Source organism: Moschus berezovskii, chromosome 6 (assembly GCF_049115385.1).
Source record: "Moschus berezovskii isolate FMDL1 chromosome 6, NW_MosBer_1.0, whole genome shotgun sequence".
NCBI lineage: Eukaryota > Metazoa > Chordata > Mammalia > Artiodactyla > Moschidae > Moschus > Moschus berezovskii.
In genome coordinates, this window is record NC_142465.1 from 108,414,794 (window position 1) to 108,437,548 (window position 22,755).

The window sequence follows — 22,755 nt, forward strand, 5'->3', positions numbered from 1 at the left end:
AATCAGTGACTGGAGATACAAGGTGAGGGAAAGGAAGGAGTCGAGATTTATCCTTTTCTCATGTCTTCTCACCGGAACAGAGCTTTGCACCCAAGTGATGGCACTGACCCCTAGGCCTGCAGGTGCTGAGACAGATGCCCCCGCTGTGGGGCAGGTCAGAAAAGGAGCCTGAGCCCAAGGAGGACAAGCGATCTGGGTCAGAAAAGACAGGGCCAGTGCCGCTGGGCAAAATACATCTAACCCCTGCTGCCTCTTGTGCCGTGCTCTCTCGTAGTCATCCAGTTTGGCTTTGTCACCCTCTTCGTGGCCTCCTTTCCTCTGGCACCTGTGTTCGCCCTCCTCAACAACGTCATTGAAGTGCGCCTGGATGCGAAGAAGTTCGTTACGGAGCTGAGACGGCCAGATGCTGTGAGGACCAAGGATATTGGTATGCCCCTGCCCAGAGGCCATGCCGCTCCTCCCCATCCCCTCCCTCCGACCCTTCCCTTGTCTCCTAGGCTGGCTCCCTCCCACTATGTCAGGCATCCAGATACTGGGGCATCTCTTGCTTTATCAGCTCCTCTGAGCCCCCTCATCCTCTTCTTCTCAGATGCTGGGAGGCCAGATGATTCACACACACACACACACACACACACACACACACTGGCCCCCAGCTTTGCAGACAGGGCTGCCCCTAAGCCTTTCCAGACAAGCCCATCTCTGGGGGCCCCGGCAGAGCTCCACTGGTAACTTGCCTGCAAAGCGTCACTCTGGCTGCGGCCTTGTCATCACTGGGCTGGGGGTGGGAGGGAGCCAGACGCCCTTCTCTTTCTGTCTTAACAGGGATCTGGTTTGATATCCTCTCCGGCATCGGCAAATTCTCTGTTATCATCAACGTAAGTGCTTGCGTTCCTGACAGCTTTTCTCTGTGGGAAGGGCTCTCCAGGGGAGCTGAGGTCTTCAGGACAGGAAACCAGTTCTGTTACCTCCCAGCTTCTTCCATTTGAGGCTCTAATTAATACAGTTGTTCTTATTGTTTAGTCACTAAGTCGTGTCTGACTCTTTGTGACTCCATGGACTGTAGCCCGCCAGGCTCCTCTGTTCATGGGATTTCCCAGGCAAGAATACTTAAGTGGGTTGCCATTTAGCCCCTCCAGTTACTATCAAGTACACGCCTTCTTACGCATCAGGCTGTCGCCAGAGCTCTGCAGCTTTGTCGTTCATTTCGCTAAGAGAAATAAAGGTAATTACCCACCAGCATGCATACCTTGGCCTTAAGAATCCAGATCAGATCTTTTTTCAGAGCCAAGAATCACGAGGAAAGAATTCCCCATATCTATCCATCTCTTCCCTTTCTTTTTCTACTCCGGACCTGAACAATACCTGGAGCATCGCCCAGGCTGCAGTTCCTAATTACCGTCCTCCAAGTTGTCAGTGTGAAGTTTTAATTATCCCTGTGGACTCCGGCGCTGCTTGCTTAAGATAGGACGTGGAAGAAGAGGGGTCCTGCCTGCTCTGACCTCCTTAACTGCCTTGCCAGACGTGTCCAGGTTTCAGAGGAAATCCTGCTGGACCCAAGCCAACAGCTCCTTTGGCGTCTGCATTCCTTACAGATGGTGGCCAGGCAGGGTCTCCGCTTCCATCTCCCGAGACCAGATCAGTCAGCTAGCGCACAGCAAGAAAGTCACGGCCCCCGTTCCCTTGGGAGAGAAGCCCTGCCTCTGCCCGGGCTCCCCACTAAGAACACATAATGTGGCATGAGGTGTGCAGAGAGGATCAGCCCATCACACATGGGATGTTTGATGTAGGAAGTGTGGGTCTCAAGGCTGAGAAATCAGGTGCCGTTTGGAAAATAGATCAATAGCTGCTTGGGGGTTGAGGCTTCTGGAAAAGAAGTGGGTGCTAGTGCTAGTGGCTTCCCAGGTGGCTCAGTGGTAGAGAATCTGCCTGCCGAGGCAGGGGATGGAAGAGATGCAGCTTCAACCCCTGGGTTGGAAAGATCCCCTGAACAAGGGAACGGCAACCCACTCCAGTATCCTTGCCTGGAGAATTCCGTGGACAGAGGAACCTGGCGGGCTACCTTCCATGGGGTTGCAAAGAGTCAGACACGACTGAGCACACATGCTTCCGGGAAAAAGCCCTTGAGTACCAAGCACTTTTCAGCTAGACAACAGAATGTTGGAAGCTTTACTTCCCTGCCCTTACTTCTTATTTGTTAAAAAATGGGGCAAATGAGAGTCTCACCAAATCATATCATTGAGCAATGAAAAGAGACGATGAAGGTATGTCTGGTCCATGCTCTGTTAATTGCAGCTGTGATTATTAGAAGTGTGTTTCTCACTGTCACATATGGCTATGGCCCTGCACACTCACATATACATTTAGAAAACAATGCCTAAACTGCATTTTTTGAAAGAGCTTTGATTGTTGGTGCTGGGGACAGTATAAACACCTGCCAAAAAGATTTAAGATTTTCTTTGCAGAAAGTCCTCCTGCATTTAAACAGGCAATCATTCATTTGTCATTTGGCTTGCTCCGCAGACATTTATAGAGGACTTGGATACACCCGGGGCGAGGTCGGGTGTGTGTGTTTCATCCAGCAAGACCTACTCCTCTCCCTCAGTGTCTTTCTTTTTCTAAGCAAAATGGATGAGAGTGACTTCTATCATCTGACAGGATAAAAGGCGCTGAGAGACAGTGGTAAAACTGAGGTTCCTTGTGGAACCATAGCCGTAGTGTTCCTGGTTTTCTGGTGTTACTCAGGGGCAAATGGACCATTCGATGTCCTTGCCTATCACATTTAAATGGCCTTCTGGACTTCTCAGGTGGCGCTAGTGGTAAAGAACCCGCCTGCCAATGCAGGGGAAATATGAGACGCACTTTCGCTCCTTGGCTTGGGAAGATCCCCTGGAGGAGGTCATGGCAACCCATTCCAGTAGTCTTGCCTGGAAAATCCCATGGACAGAGGAGCCTGGCGGGCTACAGTCCACAGGGTCGCAAAGAGGCAGACACGACTGAAGCAACTTAGCATGCACACACTCATTGCTACTGACAATTTTCTCAGAAAGTCTTCCACTCCTTTTTTTAAAAAATAGTTTAATTTATTTATTTATTTTCACATGTGCTGGGTCTTTGTTGCTGTGTGGGCTTTTCTGTAGTTGCAACAAGTGGTGGCCCCTCGCTCGTGGTGGTGCATGGGCTTCTCATTGTAGTGACTTCTCTTGTCGCAGAGCATGGGCTCTAGGGCCCCCAGGCTTCAGTAGTTGCTGCATGTGGGCTCAGTAGTTGCAGCTCCCGGGCACAAAAGCCCAGGCTCCGTAGTTGTGGTGCACGGGCTTAGTTGCTCCGCAACATGTGGGATCCTCCTGGGCCAGGAATTGAACCCATGTCTCCTGCATTGGCAGGCAGATTCTTTACCACTGAGCCACCAGGGAAACCCCATCCACTCTTCTTTGGTGTGGCCAACGCCAGCATCAGTTCAAGTATCTCAGAGATGTTTATGCCCTCCCTCACCAAATGGTCCAAACTGGCTTAGCATCCTTTGCTTCAGTGGTCGTAATTCACTCTCTTGACAGCCAGTGGTCTCCTTCCATGTGTCAAAGATGGAAAAGCCAGGTAGGTCAGCAAGATGAGCTCAGAGATGAGGATTCTATTAGTCAGAGCAGCACCTCTGGATGGGGAGCCCAGGACGGGGCAGTGTCCTAGCCCGATGGACCTGTGCCGCCTGCACAGCATCCATCCTGACCACTCCTCAGGTGCTTGTGGTTCTACCCCCAGGCTTTTGTCATTGCCGTCACCTCCGACTTCATCCCCCGCCTGGTGTATCAGTACTCCTACAGTCACAATGGGACTCTGCACGGCTTTGTCAACCACACCCTCTCCTTTTTCAACGTCAGCCAGCTGAAGGAGGGAACGCAGCCCGAGAACTCCCAGTTTGAGCAGGAGGTTCAGTTCTGCAGGTAAGGTGATCGGGAGCAGGAGGGTGGTGGAGGACTGGAAGCGGCAAGTCCAAGTAACTCTCTGGATGACCTACAATTGCATCATTATCCTCCTTAGCCTCTGTCTCCTACCCCCAAGCCTCAGATCCCAATAAATCAATTTCAGTGAATCAACCAATATTTTTTTAACTGGAAGGCTTCAACACTTTATTTTTTAAAACTTTTTATTTTTTGGGGGGTATAGATGATTAACAGTGCCTTGATAGTTTCAGATGGATGGCAGAGAGACTCAGACATACATATTCACCTATCCATTCTCCCCAAACTCCTTTCCCATCCAGACTGCCATGTAACATTGAGCAGAGTTCCCTGTGCTTTACAGTGTGTCCTTGCTGGTGATCCTTTTTGAATATAACAGTGTGTCCATGTCCATCCCAAACTCCCTCACTATTCCTTCCCTCTGTCCCTCCCCCTGGCAACCATAGGCTTGTTCTCTAAATGAATCAACCAACATTATTGAGTGCCTTTTGCTAGACACAGTGGAGCAGACAAAAAGGTATATAGGTTCATTCTCACCATCAAGGGAAGGTCTGGTTTATGGTCTGGTTGGGAAGAAAGCAGAACTCTCTAGGACATTGCACATTGCTCAATGACTATGTCTAGAACGGACCACGAGCCTCATGGGTGTTTGGGAGAGGGAGAGCAGTAGAGGCTGGAATGGAAAGGGCAGGCTTCTTGGAAGAGCCATGAAGAGTTGTAGGGCAAAAAGCATATCATAGGTGTCGAGTCAGCATGAGCCAGGTCATGGGGGTGGGGATGAACCTAGGGTACTTGATAAACGTTTAGGGGCTAGCTGATGGAGTCTGCGAGGAGAGTGTTTGGGAGATAAACATAGGGAATAATATAGGAAATGCAATATATAGAGCAAATCCTCGGGTAGTGTAAGCCAAAGTGTTGTTGGACTTGAATAGGTAGGATGAAGTAGATACTGAGAAACCTTGAAATCTTATAGGAATTTTAATGTGACGCAGTAGGAAGTTATGAACTTTTATAGGGCCAGGTAGTTAGAGGATAAAGTGTAGGCTTAGGAGAATTAATTTGGTCTCAGAGTGGAAGATGGGCTAGAATTGAGGGGACTCAAGGAGGGCGGGTAAGGTGCTCCACCATTCAGACATGAGCCATGGAAGGCCTGGAATGGAAATTTGGAAGAAATTCAGAGTGGGGGAGAAGATGAGCTACTTAATGTCATACCTTATGAAACTGGGGACCAGAGGCCTGAGTCAGGACGATTCTGAAGTTTGGGCTGATGTCAGAAGGCTGGGAAATTGTGGCTCTGTTGACAGGGATGGGGAAGATGCTAAGAGAATCTGATTTTGCCATCCATGTGAAGAATTTGGTCCTAGTCATGCTGCGTGGAAAATGATGGCAAGAAATCTAAGAGGGGGTTTCCGTCTAACTCCTGGAGAGAGAAGCTGAAATTCCCAAGAGGACCAGGTTAAAGTCATGTTTGTAGGCTGTCAGCACAGGGATCACTGAAGCCGAGAAACAGAGAACTCTTCACTACTTGCCTGAGAAGGGCAAAGAAAGAGGAAAAAGCGGAGGGGGAATAAATTCTCTAACCCTTTTGTACCTTGGTTAAGTGATGGTACATGGAGGACTTGATCCAAGATCATACCTCTTGTATTTAAACAAATAGAACACGGGAACTTTCCTGGTAGCCCAGTGGCTAAGAATCCACCTGCCAGTGCAGGGGACACAGGTTGGATCTCTGGTTCGGGAACTAAGATCCCACATGCCACGGGGCGTCTAAGCCACAGCTGCTGAGCCTGTGCTCTAGGACATGTGAGCCACAACCACAGCTACTGAGCCACACTCGCTGGAGCCCATGCTCGGCAACCAGGGGAGCCAGCGGAAACCTCTGTGATCCTGGAAAAGTCTTCAGCTTTCTAAGAGGTTTCCAGTGAGAGATCCTGAAGTAAGACTGACCTTGGTTCAAGAACACAAGCCTCAACCCCTGCACACAACTGCGAACAGCACAAGTGTGACTTGTTGCCTGGGGAAGTAAGGCTAACGCTGTTCCTTTTGTTGGTCTAGAAGCACATATAGACCTTCTAGAAGTTGGTCTGGAAGGTCTATCCAGAGGGACCTTGCCCTTGATCATCACATCTTCCAGTGACCCTCTGAATATATTTTCCAGTGGATTGAACTGGCTTAAACCCAAAGGGACTTTTATGCCTCTGTATTGAAAATCTAGGGTAGTTCTAGTTGAGTAGACTTGATTCAATCTGCCCAAACCAAATCTTGCTCCATCTTCCAACTCTACTGTAGTCAGTGGTGACTGTAGTTTCAAGGAAACTATAGACCAGTATTATACTGGGTCCAAATCCAGTGGGAAACAAGCCTTCTACCTGTTTCCCAACCATATCAGCAAAAGTCTTGCTGCAGCTCATTGGTTGGGATCAGTGCATGCTTCCTACTCAGAACCAATCACTGCAGCCAGAAGAATGTGATGCTTTCCATGGTCTTTGGCACTGTGAGACTTGGGAGTGGGAAGTGAAATGATCTCCATCTAAAGCACATGGTCTCAGAGTAGGGGGCCGTTCCCTCCTCTTCTGAGATCTGAAGTCACGATGAACAGATGCAGCTCAGCCAAAACAGCAGGTTCCCAGGAGCCCAGGCATTATTAGCACACCTGAATGGCATTGAGCTTTGCTGTGTCCACTGTCAGAGTCTCTGGACTTTCCAGGTAGCCATCAAGCCCTGATAACTCTTCTCTCCAATGAAAGTAAAGGGTACCATGACTCGTGTGTGGTCCATAGAGTGGCAGAATTAAAACTCGCTGTGTGTGTAGGAAGTGCATTCTATATTTCTGTCAAGAAAATGTACCTGCAGAAGATAGATTGAACTCAAAGAGTTTGGTTTGATCTTACTCCGTACCGACCAGGATCATAGGATCATTTTGCACCTATTTTTTTATACTTTATTTATTTTTTGGCTGTGCTGGGTCTTCATTGCTGTGCATGGGCTTTCTCTAGTTACAGGGAGTGGGTGCTACTCTTCATTGTGGGGCATAGCCTGTAGGTACACACTTTAGTCACTGTGGCATGTGGGCTCAATAATGGTGGCACACGGGCTTAGTTGCTGAATAGCATGTGGGATCTTCCGGGACCAGGGCTCAAATCCATGTCCCCTGCATTGGCAGGTGGATTCTTAACTACCAGACCACTAGGGAAGTCCTTGTTGTGCACCTGTTTTTGAGGCTTTGTGATAGGTTTGGCATCGGTCATATAATAGGGAGCAAGACGGTGCCTCCCTCACGAAGTCTAGATGAATGAGATGAGAATCGAGCAGTGAGAATCGAGCTTCTGTGATTGCAATTGGGAGACTGCAGGACACTCTCCTAGCCCTGGAGGAAGAGGCCACGCACCTAACCCGGACCTCAGTGTCCAGTGCAGAAGTGGCCAGAGGGAGAATCCTGTTAAATCTACTCCCTCCCAGGAGGGACCAAGGTGGCCTGGGTGGTGAGCAGGGTGGGAGGAGCAGTGATGGGCAGGAAGGAGTTAACAGGTGGTGTTGGGGGTCCAGGGAGGACAGGGTTTCCCACGCATAGGGGCTGGATTGTGCTCAGTGGTCGGAGATGGAATAAGGGGGTTGAACTAGGAGAGAGAGACCAGGCAGGCATGGGAGGTGTATGGACTCCTCTTACGGCTCTGGGAGCCACTGCGGGGATCGAAGGGACTTTTCATGGGTGTCATCTCTGACTGCGCTGTGAAGAGCAGTAGATTACGCTGGAAATAAGGGGCTGCCCTGCTCTGAAGTGTAAAACAGATGCCTGGAGAGCGGGGTCAGCGTATCATCAAGACACACACCGTCTCAAACGGGCATACCGTGTGGGCTGCCTTTTCTAGAAGGATGAGGAGTGCTGATGGAGATCTGTACCCACCCCAGGTGGGTCCTGCTCAGCACGTGCCATGGGGACCTGGCTGGCTCGCCAAAGTCTCTGGAAATTTGGGAAGTAGAGACATAAATTACTGATGTCCTTGTCAGCCAGGATTTGCCGGTGGCTGTCAGAAAGAGAAATGGAAAAATAAGAGGATGGGGAGAAAGCGAGACTGTGGAACACAGACACACGGACAGCGTCAGAGCCAGCCCCAGAGCCCGCGTTCAGAACTGCTTCCGTGCTGGGAAATGGAGTTTGCCCTGATTTTCTGGCAGATAGTGTTGGGAACTCAATGACCCTTCTTATTCTTAGTTTTTCATGACCTCCGGAGATAAATGTGGTCAAATAAAACTGAGGTCTCGGGCTCCAGCCCAGTCTCGCCAAGGATAGAGGTATCTTAAAAATAGCAGCAAAAGTTAGGACAAGTCTCTGACTGCCCATTCAAGATGCGTTCCCAGCATTTTTGGAGCCATGTCTGCCTCGGCCATTTAACTGACCGCGCAGGGCTGCTCAATAAACAGCCCCATGACGTCAGTCAGTGGGCGTGCTTAGTGGCCATTTAACAGGGTCGAGGGGCCCCTGTGTCCTACAGTCTGGATGGTGGCTCAGGCTTCTGGCTCAGTGGGAGGAGAGCAGAGAGGTCGGCAGGGCAGGGACCGGGGTCTCAGAGCTCAAGGAACCCATCTGGGCTTGGCCAACCCACGGGGTCTGTTTGGAGATGCTAAGTATCCTGAAACAGCATCCTTGGGTGGTGCCTGTGGGCTTGTCTGTGGGATTCAAGTTCTCTCCTGTCCCACCCAGGGTCCTGTGAGTTCCTTCTGGGGCCTGGCTGCCTCTCCTCTGCTCCTGCCCGAGACCAGAGGGAAAGCCAGCTTTCTGGGCACCTCTGCTTATCTTTATCAGCCACTAGATCAACTCGGGTCTGGTTAGTTCCTAGTGGGCTGGGCTGTCTTCCCTTTTTGAAGGGAAAATTTCTAAGCAGCTTGGGAGGTATGAAAATATTGTGTGCCATCTTGTTCAGCATTAAGACATTACTTTCTGCTGGACTGGGACTGTTATATTTTATTTTTACATACCACTGTTTGGGTTGAGAAATGCATTTACTCACTGATGTATAATGACTAAAAGATCATTTTAGAAAGCTGTTTCGCATATATATGGAATCTAGAAAGATGGTACTGATGAAGCTATTTTGTAGGCAGCAGTGGAGACGCAGACATAGAGGACAGACTTATGGATGCGGGCAGCGGGGAGGAAGCAGAGGGTGAGACAAACGGAGGGACCAGCGTGGAAACATATACACTACGACATGTAAATTGATAGCCAATGGGAATTTACTGTACGACTCAGAGAACTCAAACCAGGGCTCTGTGACAACCTAGAGGGGTGGGATGGGGTGGGAGGTGGGAGGGAGGGACATAGGTATACCTATGGCTGATTCACATTGGTGTATGGCAGATATCAAACCAATACTGTAAAGCAGTTATCCTTCCATTCAAAATAAACAATTTTTTTTTAAAAGTCATTTCCAGGACTTCCCTGGCGGTCCAATGGTTAAGACTTGGCACTTGTGCTGCAGGGGGAATGGTTTCCATCCCTGGTCAGGAGGCTAAGAGTCCACATGCTACAGGGAGCGGCCCCCCCCCAAAAAAAAAAGCCATTTCTGAATGTTGAGAACCAACCCTTTGGTTTATTATGTTAGCAGCTGCAGTGATTCTGTATTGTGATGACCTGTGGCAGGTGTCACTGTCAAAGTCACCCTGCAAGTGAGGATGGGAGGCGGGCATCTGAGCCAGGAGTCCCTCCTCCCTGCCTGCACCTCAGTTTCCTCATCTGTAAAAGTGGGGACTTGGAATAAATCACCTCCAAACCTTCTTTTCTACTTTGTGCAAAACCGCATCCACACAGCCCTGCCCAGCCCTGGGCATCTTTCTAGCTGTAGCCCTGGTGACACATTTGCACGACCCTTTCTCAGTCATTTCCCCATGTATTAACATAAAAATGAATTTATAGAACTTTTTAAGACACTTCACAGGTTCTCTTTCTAATAATGAACTATATTTTGAGTTAATAGGACCTTATTTCTTTAGGTCATGTATACATTCAATATGATTATTTCGCAGTTTTCGAACAATCTAGGTAAAGTAGGAATGCATTTTTAAAGTTAAGAGTTAGTGTTGATTTTTGTACCTCTTTTACTTAATGTGTGTGAGTTTGCTTCACTTAACACTGTGATTTGGCTCCTGGAAGCTCAATGTGAAAATATGTTTGGGTCGCTGAATATTGCCATTAATTGGATCTTTTTAAGAAATGTTTTATTTATTTTCGGCTGTGCTGGGTCTTCACTGCTTTGTGCAGGCTCTCTAGTTGCAGTGAGCATGGGCTACTCTAGTTGTGGTGCGCAGGCTTTTCGTTGCAGTGGATTCTCTTGTGGAGCACAGGTTCTAGGATATGTGGGCTTGCGTAGTTGTGGCGCGTGGGCTCAGTAATCTCAGCTCCTGGCTTTAGAGCACAGTCTCAGCAGTTGTGGTGCGTGGGCTTAGTTGCCCTGCAGCATGTGGAATCTTCCTGGACCAGGGATCGAATCTGTGTCCCCTGCATTGGCAGGTGGATTCTTAACCACCAGACCCCTAGGAAGTCCTGCATCCTTTTGCAATGAAGAACGTTTTTGTTATAAAAGTCATTCTTTATAAATGTACATGTGTATATATATGTATGTATGCATATGTATATGTAAAGGAAAAGACTTTTCTCAGCCCCCACCCCAGTCATTGTGTCCCAGAAGAAACTGTTGTGTCCATTTCTGCCTCCAGAAATCAAACTCACATGCGTCGTCTCATTTACTGCTCACTATGTTTTCCTTTGACATTGACCGTAAATACACACACACACGTACTCACATTCTTTTGCGGTGGGTTGAGAAAGCTGTCTGTGCGCACCTTCTTTGTACCCAGCCCAGTGATGCACATTTTGTTGGCTCTGTGAAGTTAGAATGATGAGGTCCAGAAACGTGGAATAACTTTCTCGGGTTTTTACAATTAGTGAGGAGCCCAACCGCTCCAGTCCAGTTTTAGATACTCTAGTTGTTTCATTATTGGAAGATTCTCCTTACTACAAGACTCCAGGGAACTCAAACTTGATGTTAAGGCTCAAAGAAAATAAAGGAAGACTGAAGGGATGAGGGTGAGATCTGGGAATTGTTCCTAAAATTATAACCCCGAGCTTCAGCCACGGCCAGCAGATGCAGGAAGTGAGCACATGTGGGGTTCTCCCAGTGCTGGGCCACCCAGTGGGACTTCGGGAGACCCAGAGCTCTCAAATCCAGGGGAAAGGGGATGGCTTTGGGAAGCATTTGAGCTGATGGGAACAGAACAGAAGCTCTCCTGCCCATCAGCCTGATGCTGGCCTGCTCTGTGCCTTTGCCTGGACTGAGAACCTAAGAGAAGCTCCCTGCAGTTGGGCATCAGCTCTATTTGGTTCATTTCAGTATCATGGGAAACTCAGGGCATCTGAGCCATGCTCAGAAGTCCTCCTGGAAAGCCAGGAGGAACTGGGAGCAGGGGTGTACCTGCTCCGTCCTCTTTTCACAGAAGAGGTGTACTTCTTAAGTCACCTTCCGTTAAAGGAGAAAGAACAGCTCTGATGTACTGGGTCCTCTGACATGTCTGGCAGTGTGCTGAGCGGTCTTTGTTACAACTTTGTGAGATGGAACGTCCACGTTTCATGGATGAGGATCCCAGCCATCAGGTCATTAGGTAGCTTGCTAGAGGACAGAGAAGTGAAACAGTGGGGGTGGGATCAAGCCTTCATCTGCTGACTCTCCATGCTTTTGCCAAGGCCGCTCTCTGCCCTGGGCTTGGAAGTGAAACAGACCACTGTCACTGGGTTGGCCACAATTGAGTTCAACGGCCACTCTGTCTTTTCTGGACACGTCTAGTCTTAAAACTAATGATCTCTTTGTTTAATTAGCGTCTTCTGATTACTCAGTGAAAACATTTGATACACTTGAATTCTTAGGATGAATTTTTTTTTAAAAATTCTGAAATCTGAACTTTTGTTGTTGTTGTCCAGTCGCTAAGTTGTGTCTGACTCTGCGGCCCCATGGACTGCAGCACGCCAGGCTTCCCTCTTCTTCATTCTCTCCCAGAGTTGGCTTAAACTCACGTCCGTTGAGTCAGTGATGCCATCCAACCGTCTCATCCTCTACTACTCCCTTCTCCTGCTGCCATCAATCTTTCCCAGCATCAGGGTCTTTTCCAGTGAGTCGGCTCTTCGCATCATGTGGCCAAAGTATTGGTTTCAGCTTCAGCATCAGTCCTTCTAATGAATATTCAGGATTGATTTCCTTTAAGATTGACTGGTTTGATCTCCTTGCAGTCCAAGGGACCCTCAAGAGTCTTCTCCAGCACCCACTTGACTTCTTAGGGTGAATTATTTTTAAATTATGAAATCTGAACTTATATTGGAATGTAAATGAGCAATCATTTACCTGGTGGCAGAGGCTTACTGGAATCAGTGTTCTTCAAACTGTGAATCATGGTTCATCAGTTGGGAAATGGCTTAGTGTATCATGAGCAGCATTTTAAAGACAGGAAAGGAGAGGACAGCAGAGAATAGAAGAGGATCAGAGCATGGGATACAGCAAGGACGAGTGTGTTCCATGTGATTTGTATTTCTGTGATGCATATGCATGCGTGCATGAATGTAAAATGCATTGCTTACTCCAGGTCACAGTTTTTATTTAAAGTTAGCTTTGGAAAGAGAAATGGGAACAGATGCACAAATCATTAAATTGCGCACTGCTCTTTTCTGGGCAGTGCTGGCCCTGTAGTTCCTGACAAAGCGCCCTTAGTCCACTGGCACAGCGGGACTGCGAGTCGAGCTTTCTGGATGGATCTTTGTGTTAATCTTTCCCCAGACCCTTGATGAGATGGATGTGCCTGCCAGATTCAAAACATGTTTTGGACACTCAGGGAGGGTAAAGTGACATTTCCAAACGCTGTGGTGAGTTAGTAGCAGAAGTGGGACCAGAATTAGATTATTTATGGATTCTTTGCAGACTGGAAAAAGAGAGGGGTGAGCGATGGCTGTCTTACTGAGGTCAGTGAGCAGCTGTTCCTTCATCGATGGAGCTAGAAAACAAGCGGGAGTGACTTCGATTGCAGTGGCAGGATCAGACTGGACCTGGGGGTGGATCTTCCCCATGGTCAAAAGTGGGGGGGCAGGGGTGTACACCACCCCTCTTCCAGGGGTCTTGAGAAAAGCAAGACAGATTCCTGTCTGCCTGGGATTTGAGGGGCAGAGCAGGAGGGCAGGCAAGCCTGAGTTTGGTTCCCCACCCAAGATGACCTTATTCTCTTGGCCACACCCTCGCCCTCTCCCACGAGTGGGCGTGGTCTGGAGCTGGTCTTGTTTCTGTCCTCAGCCACGGATGGCGAGGATGAACCCTGTGGTGCTTTGCTGGGCTGCAGTTAGCTTTGCTTCTCATCCGGATGTCAAACCAAGCCCGCAACAGCTGTGATCAGCTGTCGGAAGAGGGGAGCCGGCGGGAGGGGGCGGCTCCTGGCCTCTTGCCCAGCCCAGTCAAACGCTCAGCCTCCACCTCTCCGTTTGCCTCTTTCTGTGGCTGACTCTCCCGCTGTGACTTTTCTGCCTTTTTGCCTGCATCTCTTTTCATCTTCCTTTTTCCCTCTTCTCCCCTCTTGGGAGGGATCTTCTTCGGCCATATCTTCTTGGACCATTGAAAGCCCCTGTGCTTCTGTGTGGATCTTTTAGAGTGGTGGGTTCATTCAGGACAGGGAAGGGTTCAGAGAGCACCCACAGCAGAGTCCCCCACCCCAAACCACAGCTGGTGACCAGGAGCTTCCCGACAATGGAGGAAAGCCTGGATTCAGGCAGACTGGGATTCTCATCTTGACTCCACCCCTGGCTGGCCAAGCATTGAACGTCTCTGAGCCTCAGTTCCCTCCTGGGTTACACGGGGTACCCATGCCTGCCCGCGGATCTTGTTCTCAAGTGAAGAAGCTTCAGAAAGTCCCTTGTGGGGGGTGGACACGTTCAGTACATGCTTGTTTTTCCTTCTGGGTGCCCCCAGCCCTCCCCGCCTTCCTGGCGGCCCTGCACTCCACTGCTGGCCTGATGCTGCCCATCTCATGCTTCAGCCCAGGGCTTGTTTTGCTTTCACTGAGCATCGAAGATTTGTTGAATTCCATGGAGAAAACAGTTTCATGAAGGGGCATAAATCTCTGTACCAGCTCTTGCCATTTTTCCAGGCTTAGAAAAAAAGTGATTCTGAGAAAATAAGCCATTTTTAACTTGAGTCATCTCAGGATGGGAAGTGGGGGAGGGGGGAAGGCAACAACTCAGACAAGCCCTAGACCTCTCCATGGTCTGAGCTCGAGGCAGGCACTGGCATTTTGTTTTTCAGACTCGGTGTGTGTGCATGCGTGTGTGTGTGTGTGTGTAGTTGCTCAGCTGTGTCTGACTCTTTGCAACCCCATGGACTATAACCCATCAGGCTCCTCTGTCCATGGAATTTTCCAGGCAAGAATACTGGAGTGGGTTGCCATTTCCTCCTCCAGGGGAGCTTCCCGACCCAGCCATCGAACCCGTGTCTTTTGCATCTCCAGCATTGTAGGAAGATTCTTTACCCCTGAGTCACTGGGGAAGCCTTAAACAACAAGGGCAGATGATCAAGATGGGCAGTTAAAAGAGGGGGCTACTACCCAACTGTGACCATTACTCCTGCTCCCCCAAATCCACTCAGCCTTCAGCTTGGTCTGAGTCAGCTGTCAAGCAAGGCCAGCCCCTCTCATGGCTGGGGTCCCAGAGCAGACCAGGCTGGGGTGGACCCCTGGAGTCTGCTGGCCTCTGCGTCTTCACTGAGTCCTGGGCCTCGGAGCACTCTGCCGGGGGTCTGCAGGTTCCCTCTGTCCTTAGAGCCCACAGGTTAGTGGACCCCAGAAGGATCCCCTGTCCTGAGTTCCTCTCATGATTCCTGGACCCCTTATGGCAACCCATTCCAGCATTCTTGCCTGGAAAATTCTGTGGACAGAGGAGCCCAGTGAGCTACAGTCCATGGGGTCACAAAAGAGTCAGACACGACTGAGCACACACAGAGACACATGCATGTGTGTGCGCGCGCACACACACACACACACACGTGGAGGAGAATCCAGAGGAAACTTCTGGAGATGTTGGAGAGAGTGAGAAAGACACTTCTAGGCTGACACTGGCTCTTTTGGAGTTTGGACTTCTTTGGACATTGTTGGTTGGGCCCTGGGTTCCTTGCCTCTGCCCCCTACTCCCTAGGTCTAAGAGTCAAGGCCCTGCCTGCTGCTCTGACTTTTGAGGTGATAGCCAGAGAGGGACCCCCTTCCCTTCTTCTCCTCCCGGTCTTCACATCGCCTTCCTCTCTGGGCAGGTTTAAGGATTACCGGGAGCCGCCATGGGCCCCGAACCCGTACGAGTTTTCCAAGCAGTATTGGGCCGTTCTTTCTGCACGTCTGGCTTTTGTCATAATCTTCCAGGTGAGTTGTTCAGCTAAGTTAGGCACAGCTGGTTAGGATCCAGGCTCAGGGATCCAGACAGCCCTGCCTCTGGGTTTTCAGGGTGCTCTGTGACCCTCTGCTGGGTGAGGGCTTTCATGAACGCGTGGATGCGCAGAAGGAGAAAAGGGCACAGAGGCCGGCTGCGAGGCAGACGTGGAGTGACGTGCCGGGTGGAGAAGGATCCCACGTAAACCTCAGGCTGGAAAGCGGGGAGCAGCAGAGGGAGCAGAGTCTCAACCCGAAGGCAGACAGGCAGCCACCCCCCCTCCCCGGTCCCCACGCTCAAGAAAGGGTTCCAGTTCTAACCCTTCCTTCCAGCTCCCACCCACCCCTCTCTTTGTTGTGTTGTTTGAGACCCCTGGTGGGAAAGGCCCCCAGAGCCCCACCAGGCACCCCTGCTGAATAGCAAACCCAAGACTAACTGAAGCTACAGTTGTGTCGCCAAGATTCTCTGGGCATGAGGCCCCCACTCCCACTACCGGCCTTGGAGCAGAGCTGGGCTACCAGCCCAAATCCCTTACCCATCACCCCCACCCCAGGCTTTTGTATTCCCCAAAGGCAGGTCCCTGGAGGGCTCTAAGGTATCCTGACCTGGCCCCCAGCCCAGGAAGTGGGGAAGACCCCCAGCTAGTCTTTCACCTGGAGAAGCGGCATTCTTGCTGGGGGTGGGGGCGGCGTGTGCTGAGAATCCTCACCTGTCCTCCGCTGCCCCCCGCCCTCAGGAGCTGCCTTGCTTTTACCACTGCGTGTCAGGTGTCACTTCCAGAGGCGAGTGTGGGACTTGACTCAGCAGCTCCAGATGCCCTGAGGTGCCCAGGGGCCCCTGGGAACAACCTTGGTTCCCAAGTCTTCCCTGGGCCCCTGTGGGTTCAAGGTCGAGCTGGGGGCACATTTAGAGCCTGGAAGACAGAGGGCAGGGCTCTGGTGTCTCCTGCACTGTCCCCATCCTCGGGTCTAAGGAGAGGGGGCCTGTGAGCATAAGATGGGCAGGTTGAGGAGACCACAGCTGGAGGTTGGGGGGGTCAATGGAGGACTGGGAACCAAAGTACCCGGGGAGTGGCCCTAAACTGGGCTGTGTACCACAGCTGCCTGTGGGAAATATTCACACTCTTAAGTAGAAAATGCTCCTGGGAAGAGGGAGGGGGTCTAATCTTACCTTAGGGGAGGGGACGTGGCCTCCCGGGGGGAGAAAGGAGCCAGTTAGAGGTGTGTACACAACCTCAGAATCCATGAAGGCGGGTGGGAAGCAGGGTCCAGGCAGGCGCTGTGCCTGGAGATGCTGTGATGGTTGAACAGGGTCCACCTCCGATATGGGGGGCAAAGGGCCAGCTGGGGCCCCTGGTCCAGGGAGAGACTTGGAGGGGCCGTCAGGCCTTATGCCCACTTCCTGAGAAGTTCAGGAGGGAGGGGTCACGTGTATGCCTATGGCTGGTTCATGTTGATGTATGGCAGAGGCCTTCACAATATTGTAAAGTAATTATCCTCCAATTAAAATAAATAATTATTTTTTAAAGCTCTGGAGCTGGAGGCCTGGAGGCAAGAGCACGACATGGGGGGGTGGAAGGCAGACAGAGAGAGGAGGAGTGGAGGAGGCAAAGAAGGCATGGCTAAGGAGGGAAAGGCCACCCACTCCAGCGTTCTGGCCGGGAGAATGCCATGGATGGTATAGTTCGTGGGGTCACAGAGTCGGACACAACTGAGCGACTTTCGCACACGATGTTGTCAGAGCGTGTGTGGGAGGGGGGCCCTGTCACTGCTCCACTTTCTCCTGGGGACCCCGAGGGACCATGATGCTCGTTCGATGGCTGAGATCAGCCGAGGAGCCAGAGGAACCCAGAGCCCCCTGCCCCCAGGTCTGGGTCTGTGTTATCACCCACTCCAGGTCAGAACCCTCCAGCTGGGGCCTCGCCTCTCACCCCTCCCCCCACTCTCCCAGAACCTGGTGATGTTCCTGAGTGTCCTCGTGGACTGGATGATCCCTGACATCCCCACAGACATCAGCGACCAGATCAAGAGGGAGAAGAGCCTCTTTGTGGACTTCTTCCTGAAAGAGGAGCACGAGAAACTCAAGCTGACGGAGGAGCCGTCCCGGAGGAGCCAGAGCATCGGCCGCCACAGCAGAAGGAGCCCAGCGGCCAGCCCAGCGCCCTCGGGCCGGAGCCAGCCGGGAAGCAGTGTGTCCTTGGGGTCCCAGCACACCAGCGTGTGAGCCGGGGCGCAGGGGTAGCAGAGACCAGCACGGGGCTGTGTGCCCACACGGTGGGGTGTCCGTCCTTCCGCAGGGCTGTGAAGACAGAGATTCGAGAAAGGAGGCGGAGGATGTGTGCAGGAGGAAAGGGAATGATTCTGCTTCTCAGAAGCCTCAGCTTGGGTTTCTTTTAGTCCTCTTTTGAGTTGTATCCCTTGGGGGGTTGGCACCCCCTTTTGCATCCATCGGTGAAAGAACTGGGTCTCTCCAGCCCAGGGTCCAAGGCACCTCAAGCCTGCCCCGTCCTCTGCCCCCTCCACAGGCCCCCTCCCTACATTTCAGTGGCCACAGGCCATGAGCAGCACAGTCCAGGCCCTGTTTCCACCCCATCATAAGTGATCTCACCTCCCTTCCCAGCATCACCCCGAGAAAACCCTCTGCGTCACCATCACAGCCTCAGTGGATGCAGCCGAAGCTCCGAGGCTGATGGCTGTGACCTCTGGACCCAACTGAGGAGTCAAGGTCCAGCCCTGGGCTTGTCTCCAGTCCATGTCCCGGGGATGCTTTGAGCTCAGTGCAACTAACCTTCCTTTTATGCAGGTTCAGGTTGAAAATAATAAACTGAGACATTCTTTATAAAGATGCGTCTCCTTGTCTTCAGTTCTCTCTCGCTTCCTCTGCACTGGTGTTCACGGAGCCCCTACTGTGTGCAAGCATGGTTTTCAGCCTAGAGATCCAGAAGAGAAGAGACAGAATGCATGGAGCTACATTCTGGGAGAGACAGACAGTGAGCTGATGTATGTGCAGCATTTCAGACTTAATAAGAAACATGAAATAGAACAAGGGAGACAGGAAATAGGGAGGGAGGGCAGGGAAGGAGGGGTTTGCCATTGTATGTATGAATTAACGAGGAACCCACCAGGGTCCAGAGATGACATCTTGCACAGCTAACGCTTTGGGGAGATTTTCAAGTGCAGTTGGAAGCAAAGGCCAATGTCACTTACCATTGCCTCTCACATACCTCTGCCCACCAGTTGCCCACAGCCAGTTGTGCTGTCCCTCCTTGGGGACCTGGCCCCAGTTCCCTGCAGGTCAGTGTGACCGGTGTCCAACTCAGTCACAATGGGAGCTGTCAGGCAGGTCACACCCTCCTGGCACGTGTTGGTTACTTTGACACACCGAAGTTTTAGATTGGTTTTCCAGTTTTTGATTTTCATGCCCACCATCTCTTTTCAACATTTTATCTCCTTGTTTGAGTCCTCTGTACTTTAGGAACATGTTCTTCCCAGAATAGTGTTACTCTCCCTGATACACACACTTCCATTCATTTATAGTCTACAACACAGGAATCCAGCAGCGTCTAAACTCTTATCTGAATCTATCATGGATAATCTGGAAGGGAGGTGGAGACTCCCCCAGCCCTCTGTAACCTTTCTCTCTTGCATTTCCTGTGCCGCTGAAGCCTGGACCTTTTCCTGCAGTGTGTTTTTTATTTAACTTTTAATTTTGTAGCGGAGTATAGCTGATTAACAATGGTGTGATTAGTTTCAGTTCAGTTCAGTTCAGTTCAGTCGCTCAGTCGTGTCCGACTCTCCGCGACCCCATGAATCACAGCACGCCAGGCCTCCCTGTCCATCACCAACTCCCGGAGTACACTCAAACTCATCACAGAGTCGGTGATGCCATCCAGCCATCTCCTTCTCTGTCGTCCCCTTCTCCTCCCACCCCCAACCTTTCCCAGCATCAGAGTCTTTTCCAGTGAGTCAACTCGTCGCATGAGGTGGCCAAAGTATTACAGTTTCAGCTTTAAAATCAGTCCTTCCAATGAACACCCAGGATTGATCTCCTTTAGAATGGACTGGTTGGATCTCCTTGCAGTACAAGGGACTCTCAAGAGTCTTCTCCAACACCACAGTTCAAAAGCATCAATTCTTCGGCGATCAGCTTTCTTCACAGTCCAACTCTCACATCCATACATGACCACGGGGAAAACCATAGCCTTGACTAGACGGACCTTTGTTGGCAAAGTAATGTCTCTGCTTTTTAATATACTATCAAGTTTGGTTATAACTTTCCTTCCAAGGAGTAAGCGTCTTTTAATTTCATGGCTGCAATCAGCATCCGCAGTGATTTTGGAGCCCCAAAAAATAAAGTCTGACATTGTTTCCACTGTTTTTCCATCTATTTCCCATGAAGTGATGGGACCAGATGCCATGATCTTTGTTTTTCTGAATGTTGAGCTTCAAGCCAACCTTTTCACTCTCCTCTTTCACTTTCCTCAAGAGGCTTTTGAGTTCCTCTTCACTTTCTGCCATAAGGGTGTTATCATCTGCATATCTGAGGTTATTGATATTTCTCCCAGCAATCTTGATTCCAGTTTGTGCTTCTTCCAGCCCAGCGTTCCTCATGATGTACTCTGCATATAAGTTAAATAAGCAAGGTGACAATATACAGCCTTGACATACTCCTTTTCCTATTTGGAACCAATCTGTTGTTCCATGTCCAGTTCTCACTGTTGCTTCCTGACCTGCATACAGGTTTCTCAAGAGGCAGGTCAGGTGGTCTGGGATTCCCATCTCTTTCAGAATTTTCCACAGTTTATTGTGATCCACACAGTCAAAGGCTTTGGCATAGTCAATGAAGCAGAAATAAATGTTTTTCTGGAACTCTCTTGCTTTCTCCATGATCCAGCGGATGTTGGCAATTTGATCTCTGGTGCCTCTGCCTTTTCTAAAACCTGCTTGAATATCTGGGAGTTCACGGTTCAGAGATTGCTGAAGCCTGGCTTGGAGAATTTTGAGCATGACTTTACTAGCGTGTGAGATGAGTGCAATTGTGCGGTAGTTTAAGCATTCTTTGGCATTGCCTTTCTTTGGGATTGGAATGAAGACTGACCTCTTCCAGTCCTGTGGCCACTGCTGAGTTTTCCAAATTTGCTGGCATATTGAGTGCAGCACTTTCACAGCATCATCTTTCAAGATTTGAAATAGCTCAACTGGAATTCCATCACCTCCACTAGCTTTGTTTGTAGTGATGCTTTCTAAGGCCCACTTGACTTCACATTCCAAGATGTCTGGCTCTAGGTCAGTGATCACGCTATCGTGACTATCTTGGTCGTGAAGATCTTTTTTGTACAGTTCTTCTGTGTATTCTTGCCACCTCTTCTTAATATCTTCTGCTTCTGTTAGGTCCATACCATTTCTGTCCTTTATCGAGCCCATCTTTGCATGAAATGTTCCCTTGGAATCTCTAATTTTCTTGAAGAGATCACTGATAGTTTCAGGTGGACGCAAAGGGACTGTATACATGTATCCTTTCTCCCCCAAACTCCCCTCCCATCCAGGCTGCCGCTTGACATTGAGCAGAGTTCCCTGGGTAGTATAGTAGATCCTTGCTGGTGATCCATTTTTAATGCAGCAGTCTGTACATGTCCCGTCCAAACTCCCTAGCTATGCCTTCCCCCGATCCTTCCCACCTGGCAACTATAAGTTTGTTCTTTGAGTCTATGAGCTGAGATGTGTGTTTTCTGTGATACAGTCTTGCTGGTTAATGAGGTTGAACTGGGTACCACTTACATCCATTCCCACCCTAACAAGTACAGTTCTGCAGACTCCCCACAGCACGGCACTCATAAAGAGTATGGACCAGCATGGATAACTCAGCTTACCTTCCCTGAAACCAGCCTACTCACCTTTTGCATCCCGGCCCTGGCCGGCCGCATCTCAGGTCTCCTAGCTCTCTCAAACCCAGGTACAGTGCATGCATGCTCAGTTGTGTCCTACTATTCGTGACCCCAAGGATTGCAGCTCTCCAGGCTCCTCTGTCCATGGGATATCCCTGGCAAGATTACTGGAGTGGGTTGTCAGTTTCTGCTGCTGGGGATCTTCCCAACCCAGGGATCGAACACACATCTGCATTTTAGGTGGATTCTTTACCACTAAGCTACCTGGGAAGTCCTCAGCCCAGGTACATGCGTGTGTGTGTGTGCTAAGTTGCTTCCGTCATGTCTGACTTGTGACTCTATGGACCATAGCCCACCAGGCTGCTCTGTCCATGGGATTTCCCAGGCAAGAATATTGAAGTGGGTTGCCTTGCTCCCCTCCAGGGGATCTTCCCAACCTTGGGATTGAACCTGTGTCTCCTGCAACTCCAGCATTTCAGGCAGATTCTTTACCACTGAGCCATTGGGGAAGCCCTCATCCTAGGTAAGAGATGTCCAAATTTCCACTCCTGCCCCCTCCCACGGGGGCATCCGCTCCACTCAGCCACAGCAGAGGGCACCAGAGAGCAGAACCCACCCTACAAGGTTGAGCCATAGGTTCTGCAAAACAGAGCAGATGTTTCTTCACCAGGCAGCCCTGTCTGCACACCTGGCTCCCCACCCACCCCCCTCCACCTCCCCTTCCTCCTCTGCCCTGTCCCTTGCACAGCAGTGGATGGCAGTGCCCCCAGAGCCACCTCCTTTCAGGACTAGCCGGAAAGACAGACTCTCACCCAGACCCAGTGGATCACACCTACCCTTCCCGCCTCAGCGGTTCTTGGAGCTCTCTCTGCAGAAAGGAAGTGCAAGGTGAAAGCCAGATGGGGATGCCAAAAGACAGATCTACATACGAGTTCAGGGACCTTCGTGTTTCATGAAGCTTCTTTCTCTCCCTTTCTAACAGAGGCCAGGGGCTTCCCAGCCCGGATGTCTTCCTCAATTAGGGGGGTGAAGCTGCAGACTGTAAGGGGAACAGGCAGGCTTTTGACTCGGATCCCATATCATAAGCTGCTCTGAGTTTCCCCCAGCTCTGGTTGGCCTGCCTCGAATTCCTCAGGGAAGTGTGTGTCAGCTTCTATCAGGAACCACATCTTCCTGGTCTGAGCAGGGCTGCTGGCTGGGAAACGGATGAGGCCCCTACATAGGCCTCATCAACCCTCTTCCCTGGCCCACCTTCCCTCAGCACTCTCGGAAATTTTTCTCAGTGTATCTCTCAGCTTTAAACTTGGTTGTCTCAGCTGTCAACCCCAGATTGACTCCACTTACGTCCTTCCAATCTTTGCTTCTTGCTGCAGTTTCTTGCCCACTGTCTTTTCATGAGGCTTTTCCCGCTTTATCTGTCTTCTCAGTGGTTCCTGTCTCCTTCCAGAAACTCCCTGGAAGCTCCTCTCCACATAGCT

General features: G+C 50.5%; 1 protein-coding gene across 1 annotated transcript in view; it reads left to right on the forward strand.

The window, feature by feature from the left end:
• ANO2 (anoctamin 2) overlaps window positions 1-18,207 on the forward strand; it is a 342,786-nt gene extending 324,579 nt beyond the window's left edge. The window contains exons 21-25 of the mRNA XM_055395798.2: window positions 275-427; window positions 823-875; window positions 3,757-3,938; window positions 15,281-15,386; window positions 17,344-18,207. Coding sequence (XP_055251773.2) covers window positions 275-427; window positions 823-875; window positions 3,757-3,938; window positions 15,281-15,386; window positions 17,344-17,616 — 767 coding nt within the window. The 3' untranslated portion in view covers window positions 17,617-18,207. The remainder of the gene's footprint in view (window positions 1-274; window positions 428-822; window positions 876-3,756; window positions 3,939-15,280; window positions 15,387-17,343) is intronic.
• Window positions 18,208-22,755: the final 4,548 nt, after the last annotated feature.